At 36.2% G+C, this 10437-nt stretch overlaps 1 protein-coding gene across 1 annotated transcript; it reads left to right on the plus strand.

Annotated features, from left to right (window-relative positions):
* The first annotated feature begins 3608 nt into the window (after positions 1 to 3608).
* On the plus strand, positions 3609 to 10362 carry rexo4 (REX4 homolog, 3'-5' exonuclease). The gene is made up of 8 exons (XM_051677239.1): positions 3609 to 4196; positions 4778 to 5100; positions 5544 to 5696; positions 5820 to 6013; positions 6680 to 6768; positions 6872 to 6946; positions 8679 to 8753; positions 9086 to 10362. Exons 1-8 carry the CDS (start codon positions 3981 to 3983, stop codon positions 9221 to 9223), a joined length of 1263 nt encoding a protein of 420 aa, XP_051533199.1. The 5' UTR covers positions 3609 to 3980; the 3' UTR covers positions 9224 to 10362.
* The last annotated feature ends 75 nt before the right edge of the window (positions 10363 to 10437 follow it).

Consider the following 10437-nt stretch of genomic DNA (forward strand, 5'->3'; position numbering starts at 1 on the left):
ACAGGAACATATTCAAACAATGATTTGTTTATAATAATTTTATTTGCTGAACTGCATTTTTTCCTGGACATTTGAGACTTAACAGTGTAGTATTTACCCAGACAATTTGAAAGACAAATAAACAGACTCATTTTGTAGAAACAACCTAAGGTAAGAGCTGATATAGAGTTTGTGGCTATTTGAATCTTACAGAAGCAGTGATCGGAGCAAACATGAGACAGGGTTTTTTTTATTCACAATTTCACTTTCAAAGTGTATGTACTATAATGAGTGAACTTTTCTACAAATTTTATGGTGAGGCTTCTCAAAAAAGACTGGATGTCTATGGGTGGAATTGGGGCTCCCTCTGCCTTTCAGATCTGTATATTGTGATAGAAGGTGATAGAGACTTTTTTTTTCTTGTGTTTGCTGCAATCTAGTGGAATGATCTAAGACTAAAAGAAGGGGGATAGAGCAAACAGAGCCTTTATTACAAGCTTTGAAATTTAACAACAAAAACAAAAAAAGTTACATTTAACCTTTAAGGACAAAGTAGGGACTTTATTTGTAGCTTTGTGTATAAATACATGACATTCTAAAAATGACATTGCTAGGTTCAGATCACCTCTGTGAAGGATGTCATGAAGTTTCAGGCCAAAAACTTAAAGTGAAGTTGATGTAAATCAGTGTTAAAAATTCAGAAGGGTCAAACTGACCCATAAGACCAAGGAAAGGTTAATAACCCTTGGTTTAATGTATCCCAGTAAGGTTTTATTATGTGAATTTGTTTACTCAACAGGAAGAAATAAGATGAAATTGGAATTGTAGTTTGTACGACAGAAATAATAAAAGATTTATTTAACCGCCTGGGTAGCTCAGTGGTAAAAGACGCTAGCTACCACCCCCTGGAGTTTGCTAGCTCACTAGTTCAAATCCCAGGGCGTGCTGAGTGACTCCAGTCAGGTCTCATAAGCAACCAAATTGGCCCGGTTGCTAGGGAGGGTAGAGTCACATGGGGTAACCTCCTCATGGTTGCTATAATGTGGTTTGGGTGGGGCGCGTGGTGAGTTGAGCGTGGATGCCGCGGAGAATAGTGTGAAGCCTCCACATGCATTATGTCTCCGTGGCAACATGCTCAACAAGCCACGCGATGAGATGCACGGGTTGACGGTCTCAGACACGGAGGCAGCTCGGATTCATCCTCCACCCAGACTGAGGCGAATCACTACGCAACCACGAGGCCTTAAAAGCACACTGGGAATTGGGCATTCCAAATTGGGGGAAAAATCCCTCCTATGTTATTCATTAATTTTTGACTGAAATACATGGTTTCCTTTATCTGAGCAGTACAAGACTTGGTGACTTTTCCTCCATTTGCCATCTGAACATACAAAAAATTGGACTTGATTTGATAAGTCTAATTGGTTGTAAAAAAAAGAAAAAGAAAAAAAAGCCACACCTTTGGTATTCGTGGTCAAAATTGACCGACCATTGAAAATGAATGGGAAAGACCAAAAAAAACAGAGCAATTTTTTTTTTATCTGTCAAATACAATCAGTTAATCAGCCACAATGCAAAAAAAAAAAAAAAAAAACCAGACATAAATTACAGTGTGAGACTCTAAAACTTCCTCAGTGCAAAACATACACACACAAACACACACATAAAAATGAACTGGTGAGACTATAATACAAAGTTTATTATTATTATTATTATTATTATTATTTTACATTTGTCATATAACAAATAAATGTAAAAAAATCAGCCACAATGCTAAACACACTCAGAAATGAAGGGGTGAGATGATAACACACTCACAATGAAGAACACACACACACATGCTGAGAGAACCAGGGTATCAATAAGTGGAGCTCAACAAGCTTTTGGTCGTTGTTGGCATTACAAGTCATCTTTTGTTTTCCAGCTGATGGCAGCAATCTGACACACACACACATATGCTAAATACATTTTTACTGTTGCAAAATGTTTACACCGATTCTTCAGTTTTATACTTTAATTGAATTTTCAGAATTTTGAAGTTCATTTCTGTTTCTTGATGTTCATTTTCTTAATGTTATCATGCATTTACTTTGAGTTATTACATTTTTATGTTTTAAATAAATTATTGGTAGAAAAATGCTTATTCTGTGTCTTCTCTCTGTAACACCATGGTCAGGTTTGGTTGCAACCATAATGACATTAACTGCAAAAATCAACTTTAAAATGCTAAACTTTAACATATAATAGTTTAATACTGTCTAAATATATATCCAAATGCATATCTTGTGAAAAAATATCAAATTTGGTTACAACAAGCCATCAGAATACACAGTGGGTGGCTACAGCCATCTACTGGCTGTTACTGGCATGACTTTCAGTCATATTATTTATATTTTGTTCACCAGATGGCAGCAATCTGCCTCCAATTTGTCACATTCTCATATTTTCGGCAGTTTCAACTTATAGAAGTGTAGGTTCTGAATTTAAAAAAACAAACAAACAAACATTTGTATATTCAAATTAATGGTAAAATTTAGATAATTTGTAAATAATATCAAAAGAAATGCATAATTTTATTGTTCTTACTGCAGGGAAGAAGAAATGGTATCATTATCATCATTAAAAAAAAGAGGTTACTCATCTCTATCCAGTGTTACAGTATATTCAATTCCTGAGATATTTGGTTCCAGTGGGCGGAGCATACATGAATATTCATCATTTGTCCTGCGTTCCAGTGGGCGGAGCATACATGAATATTCATTATTTGTCCTGCGTTCCAGTGGGCGGAGCAGACATGAATATTCATCATTTGTCCTGCGTTCCAGTGGGCGGAGCATACATGAATATTCATTATTTGTCCTGCGTTCCAATGGGCGGAGCGTACATGAATATTCATTATTTGTCCTGCGTTCCAGTGGGCGGAGCATACATGAATATTCATTAATTATCCTGACATGCGTTGAGGTGGAACAGAAAACGTTAGAGCATCACCATCATGATTCAACTTGTATGAAGGATTATTTCGAAAAGGTAATAAAAAGTGTTGACAAAGTTAAGTCTGAACTACAACTGTTTACATTTCCAAGTGCTTTTGATCAGTCAGTGAGCTTCTTGCGTTCTTGCATGAATGATTGCAATGTTGGGATGCAATTGCTTTGTTAAGTATTTTTCCACACAGGTGTGTGTATGTGTGTGTGTTTTGTTTTTTTTTAACAGTTAAGGTTTCAAAACCTGCCAATGACACAGGACAAAATACACTCATTCAATCTACAGTTTCTGAGTCTTAACCCTTATGGCAAATGTGCCATCCATGTGGGTCACTTATCAATTCTTACACTTATCAAATTATAACAACTTATAGACATTAAAGGCATAAAAGAAAAAAAGGATAATTAATGTATATGAATGTATGCTCCGCCCACTGGAACACAATTTCTCAGGAACTGAATATATTGTAACACCGGTCAGAAAATGACACCGAATACCAAAGTGAGGTGTCATTTTTCAATACCATAGGAGGGTTAATAACGATATTTGTGTCTGAATTATGAAACAAACTGTCTTAAATTTGCATTGTGTCTAAAAATATGTTTCCGCCGTACAGAGCGGAACCTTGCTTCACCGATTGCTGCGTCTGCACGGACCACTTATCTGTTACACACCACTTAAAGTTTCAGCAGCATGGTTGTCTCATGGTATGGTTTAGATAATTCTCTCAGTTTGATTTGCGTATAACACTTGATTAATTCCTATAATTTATAGAGAGATTTATACTGTTTCGATATTTGCTCATTTCAGTGTTGACGTGCACGTCATATGGCTGCGTTACGATAGAAAGCTTCAAATTTAACATGTTAACAGCTAGTAAAGTACATTTAATGCTCTTATAGACAAATAAATCACAACGCCAGTAAGTTCGTGCTAAATGTAATAAAAAGGAACGCTAAGCAACACTTTGGTGTAGTGTTTCAGTATTCAGGTTACTTAAGATAAGCTTTAAGATGTCTAAAGTTAGGTTGAAGAAACCTGCTGACAGTAGTCAGACTAATGGTCCATCAAAACAGAGGGACAAGAAAAATAAACGTGCCTGGAGAAAGAAACAATTCTTTGGCAAGAAAGCACAGAAAACTGCAAAGAAGAAAGCAAAACCTGAAAAGAAGGACATTTTCCCCAAAACTGATCAAGAGTTTTCAACCAACTGGAAGAATTTGCTGCAGGTGAGATGAATGATTTTGCCATGAGCATACTGAATGACAAACATGGGGGACCAAGTCTGACATTATGAAAAATAAATTAATATATTTGCAGATAAATGTAAAAAATGAAAAAAGAGAATTGTGCATATAAATAACTCAATTTTCAAATATGACATAAATCCGTATTTATGCTATTATTTCCTTATTTATGTATTTATTTAATTAATTAACATTTTTGTGTTGTTAAAAAATATATGTACTGCCCTAGAAATAATTTCACTGGCTTCACCACAACAAAAAATCAACGTAAATTTTTGCAAGAACATATATTGTATATATAAGAACAGATATATTCACATATATTTCATATGTGTCAAAAAGAAATGCATTTATTTATATATTGTTTCCTACTAAAAAAAAAGCTAAAAACGCACATTTATAATTTCCAGCCAGAAAATAATTCAAATCATTCTTGCAATTTTTAGTTTGCCAACAAATTGAGCCTTAGACAATATGGCAAATTATGAATGATCAGCAGATTTTTTTTTTTTTTTTTTTTGCATGATTCTTTAACAGTGTTATTTATTTTCTTTGGTTTGTAGGTTCTGGCCTCAGACAAGACTGAAGGCACCAAACAGAAGAAAGACTCAAACCTTAAAGGAAAGCAGCCTCAAAAAACGGCAACAGACTCCAAATACTTTCACAAACCAGATAAACACACAAATAAATCTAAACAGAATGTCAAACCCCCTCTAGAGAAAACTGGTAGATCAGAAAAAGATGGAAACCAACAGAATGGAAAAGGCCCAACCATACACAAACAGTACAAAGCAGAGAAGAGGAAAAGAAAGGAGGAAAAAGCAGAGAAAAACAAACCAATGGACAAAAAGAAGAAATTAAAGGAGGTGGAAATTAAAACCGAAAAGTATGTAAATGCATCACATTTTTGAACATTTAATTTGACATTTTGATTTTCGGAGTCTTTTCTGAAAAACTAAATTGAATGTTAAACACATAGTTCACCCTGAAAAATAAACTCGTATGACATTTTTTCTTCAGTGGAACACAAAAGATGATGTTAGGCAAAATGATAGCATCAGTCACCATTCACTTTCATTGTATGAAGATGTAATGAAAGTGAATGGTGACTGAGGCTATCATTCTGCCTAACATCATCTTTTGTGTTCCACGGTTGAAAGAAAGTCATACAGGTTTGGAACAACATGAGGGTGAATAAATGATGACAGAATTTTCATTTTTTGGCAAACAAACCCTTTAACATGTTTCCTTATTGAATGTGTGCAAATGTAAATTCAAGTGATGTTGCAGATTAGTAATGTCCTCTATTAACCCTCTGTTTCCTATCAGGCTTGATATCTGGTTTGATGACGTCGACCCCGATGACATTGAGGCCACTGTGGGTCCAGAGGCCGCTGATATCGTACGGAAACGTAATGGAATAATGAAGAGTGACACAGAGATTACGGAGAAAGCTCTCGTGAAAGAACACTCATTTGAGGGGTGAGAAAATGCTCAAAAAACAAATTTTCAAAAGTAAAACTAGTACTTTGTGTAATTTGTAGATGAGTTTAAAATGCAGAGACAGCTGTAAACTAATCCCTCTTATTGTCATGGTGATTTCAGATTGACCCGTGCTGTTGCTATGGACTGTGAGATGGTGGGCGTCGGCCCCGATGGCGAGGAAAGCATTCTAGCGCGAATCTCGCTCTGCAACATCTACGGGAAATGCGTTTACGATAAATACGTCAAACCTACTGAAAAGGTCACGGACTACCGGACGGCAGTTAGTGGCATCAGACCGGCGGACATCGAAAACGGTCAGGATTTGCTCTGAAATAATTCAATGAGTTTTTCCAGTATTGCTTTTGAATAGAGGAAAAACAGGTGGTATTTTAATTAAAGGGATAGCTCACCCAAAAATGAAAATTCTTTCATCATTTACTCACCCTCATGCCATCCCAGATGTGTATGACTTTCTTTCTTCTGCAGAACACAAACGAAGATTTTTATAAGAATATCACGGCTCTGTTGGTCCATACAATGCAAGTGAATGGTGGCCAGAACTATGAAGCTCCAAAAAGCATATAAAGGCAGCATGAAAGTAATCCATACGACTCCAGTGGTTAAATCCATGTCTTATGAAGACATATGATAGGTGTTGTTGAGAAACAGATCAATATTTAAGTCCTTTTTTTACCATAAATTCTTCTCCCTGCCAATAGGTGACGATATGCACGAAGAATGCATGTCAAAAACAAAATTGTGAAAGTGGAGATCACATCACTTCTGAAGACATGGATTTAACCACTTTTAACCATATGGATTACTTTTAGGCTACATTTATGTGCGTTTTGGAGCTTCAAAGTACTGGCCACCATTGGTGAAACAGAGCTGACATACTCTCCTAAAAACCTTATCAGACCTCACACAAGTATTTTGATGGTGAATACACAATGAATGTGAGTTCTTCATGGGATTGACAGGTGAGGACTTTAGGACAGTTCAGAAGGAAGTGGCACAGATTCTGAAAGGACGAATTTTAGTGGGACACGCCATCCATAATGACTTAAAGGTACAGTATGGTATTATGGAGGTCACAAAACAGAAAAACGACCTTCTTAACTGATGAATTGTTTAATATCTGTCGAGTTAGTCAAAACACCTTTGTCTTGTAGATTTTGTTGCTGGATCATCCGAAGAAGATGATTAGGGACACACAGAAATACAAACCATTTAAGCAGAGGGTAAAGGTATGAATCGCTAAACAACTATTTGTCCTCAAATCTCAGAAAACTTGAAGTCCCCATGAAAACGAAGAGCTTAGTTGTTGTTTTTTTGGTTTCCTGAGTTGACGTATTTTCTATTAAAACAGGACGTTTAGGTGGGACATAACAAAGAGCTTGTCCTTTTTTTAGAATGAGTGACATTATCATTCCAGAGAGCATTTGATTGGACAAAAATCTTTGTTGTGCAAGATGACTTTGTTCACATTACAGGAAACATTTCTTTAGACGGACCGTTCAATCTGCAGGTTATGTGTGGACACGATTAGTCGACGTTATCGACAATAAAAAATGTCTACCAACATTTTTGTTGTCGAATAGTCGTTTGATGTCATTTAACATAACATGAGATCATATGAAACGCTAATGATGGCGCACAAGAGCAGCACTGCAGCTCGCTCCTGACTGAGGAGAGGAAGAAATACACAGCTCACAGTCCAGATAAACTCTAAACTTTCACAACTTTAGGTGATGTAGATCGCAAAGTATGAAGGAATTATACAAAAATACCAAATAAGTAAATACAGAAGCACTGTCTTTGTGGAATAAGTGGAGCCTGAGCTGTCGCTCCGCTGAAGCAAAACTTGTGTGATTTTTGTCCTCTTTATTGTTAGTTAGCACGTTTAATACAACTGTTTAAGTCGGGCACAAGCTGAATAATCGGATAAGAGCTAATGATTAATCATTGCAGTAATCGCCGAATAATCGTACTAATAATCGTTAGATTAATCGATTATCAAAATAATCATTAGTTGCAGCCCTATTTCAGACTGCAGTTGCCTTTGCTAGCATGTCTACACTAGTTGTCATAGTAACAATGCGTATGTTCACCATGTGTGAGTGTTTAGCAATGGATGTTTTTCATGAGGGCAGTATCCAAATATTAACACATTCTTCAGACATGTGAGAGGTATATGCAATATTTGTTGCTGCTAGGGTTTACAATTGTCCCGTTTTAGCCGGGAAGACCCATATTTTGGTCAAATTGTGACGTCCCAAATTACGTACGTGTAATAAAATGGTCCCTCTGAACTCACTTTTTATGTCTTTTTTTTTTTTTTTGTTAAATTCTCTTTTTAATAATTCAACAGCGTGGCCATCGTTATTGTTTCCCCTTTTAAGTGCCCTGTGAAGGCACCATTTAAGCCGTTCGGAACGCAGTATTTGTCTTTTCTTCACAACACGTCACTAAACAACCCGTCACGCACAACAAATGGCAAAAACATGAAAAAAACAAAAAAAACAAAACATGAAATCCGATCTGAGCGTTCAGACTGAGACGCATTAAAAATCTGCTTTTAATCAGATTCCAAACCACCTACATATGTGTTTTGGATCAGGCTTGTACAAATTGGATTTTATGTTTGTTTTTTCCGGTTCAGACTACAAAAACCTAAACGGATTTGAGTCAGATAGGCCAAAAAATAGAATTTTGAAAAACCGATTAGTCATAAAAGATTTTTTGGTCCATTTTCCTTAAAGAGAAAGGCTGTACATTTAAATTGTGAATATGTGCTACAAGTTTATTTTGTCAGCTTTTAGGAATACACTAGCGATAGATGGCTTCAAAGCTAAATTACATTTAATTAAAGCCAGAAAAGGCCTGTTTTGGTTTCATGGGGTCTTTAGTAAATAAATGCATGCATGCTATGGTAAATGCAATTGATTACTTTTTAAAATAGTTTATTTTTTCTCTTAGAGTGGACGTCCTGCATTGAGGGTTTTATGCAAAGAGATTCTTAATGTTCAAGTCCAGAAGGGTGAACATTCGTCTGTAAGTCTCTCATTAACATCTAAGACAAATTGAAGCACTGTTCATCTTTGTTTTGCTTTTTTTAAAGAAGTCATATTTAAAAACAATAATAATAATAATACAAATAAAAAAAAACAACCTCTAAGGTACATAATGTCAGAAAAAAGTATGCCAAAAAACAATCTTGTTTTTTTTATTTGATATATTTTACTCTTTTCTACCCTTTCTCTGACCCTTAGAATCTGCTGCTGTGCCTTTAAGAAATTACATTTGAAATGAGCATCAGCGAAAAATGTTTTTTCTGGCTCTCCTCTCACACCAGCTTGCATGTTTGCTGTCTATCTCTCTTGCAGGTTCAAGATGCCCAGGCTACCATGAGGTTGTACACTATGGTGAGGAAACAATGGGAGGCAGAGCTTAAAGCCAGCAGAACTGTGGGTAAACAGCCGAAGAGTCCCTGCGTACCCAAAGAGCCTAAAACCGAGACCTAGTCTGTGAAACTATTCACAGTCAAACTGGAACAGAAATGAGATCTGGGCAGAAAACTGTTTTTGAGTGACATGCAATGCTATCGAGTAATGTCCACCCCCCCACCCGTTATGTTATGGAGCAATGCCGTCAGTGTTTAAAATTCTTTTTTCTTCCTGAAGATCTGTCAATTTGTAAACTGTCAATTTGTACAAACATAGGAGGATGTTTTGTTGAAAGAAATCTTAAGATAGTTTATAATAAATAAATACAAACCCATATGACATTCTTTCTTCTGCGAAACTCTAAAGCAGATGTTAGGCAGAATGACGGCCTCAGTCAACATTCATTGCCACATACCTGTTTGCCACAACGCATAAGATTTAATGCAAGTATGTAATAAGTTTAAAATATTTTAATGTCACTTGGAGCCATATACCCTTTAATCCATCTGGAGTCAAAACAATCAGTCAGAAATATTAGCTGGTGAGATGTTTACTAAGTTTTCATATCTATCAATGTTCCAGAATAAAAAAATGTTTTTTCAGTGCTACAGTTTAGCGGTTGTAAGTTAAAGGTGCTGTAAGCGATTTTGCAGTTTTGGAATTTCCACGAGCTGAGCTGTTGAATTAGCCATGACCCCTCTTTCCAAACCCTCCCAAACTGACCGTCATCCCACAGTTGTCAAACACAACAGTAGCAAATAGCGCCCTTAACTGGCAACTGGCATGAAAAACATGGCATAAATATGGCTTTAAGCCCCAGTAATTCGCTACAACTACAACATCATTATGAGAATGCGCAGAGTGATTGACAGGCATAAAGCGTCATTGACCGCGGCCCACAGACACATTTTTTTTGCTGTTTACAGTCTAGAGCTGCCACAAAGACCAGTGAGATATCTCAGGACACTTATTTCATTAATATCTTTCAGGGAGTAGGAACATTTTTTGCATCCCTTTCCGTAAAACAAAATTGCTTACAGCACCTTTAACACAAATAAAGTCCGTTTTAAGTGGTTCAACAATGAACCCCTTTTTATACCTATTAATTTAAACATACATCGCTTAAAAAGCAGTAGACTTATAATCCATGTAACTTTTATTTGAGGTTTTCCACGCTGCAATGACTGGAATCCTATTAAAAGACACATGAAATCCTTTGCTTGGAGTTTTTTGGTTTTATTAGGAAAGTCTAATCAAATACAACTGATAACAGAATTGAACTCGGCACATTG

Source organism: Myxocyprinus asiaticus, chromosome 38 (assembly GCF_019703515.2).
Source record: "Myxocyprinus asiaticus isolate MX2 ecotype Aquarium Trade chromosome 38, UBuf_Myxa_2, whole genome shotgun sequence".
Lineage (NCBI taxonomy): Eukaryota > Metazoa > Chordata > Actinopteri > Cypriniformes > Catostomidae > Myxocyprinus > Myxocyprinus asiaticus.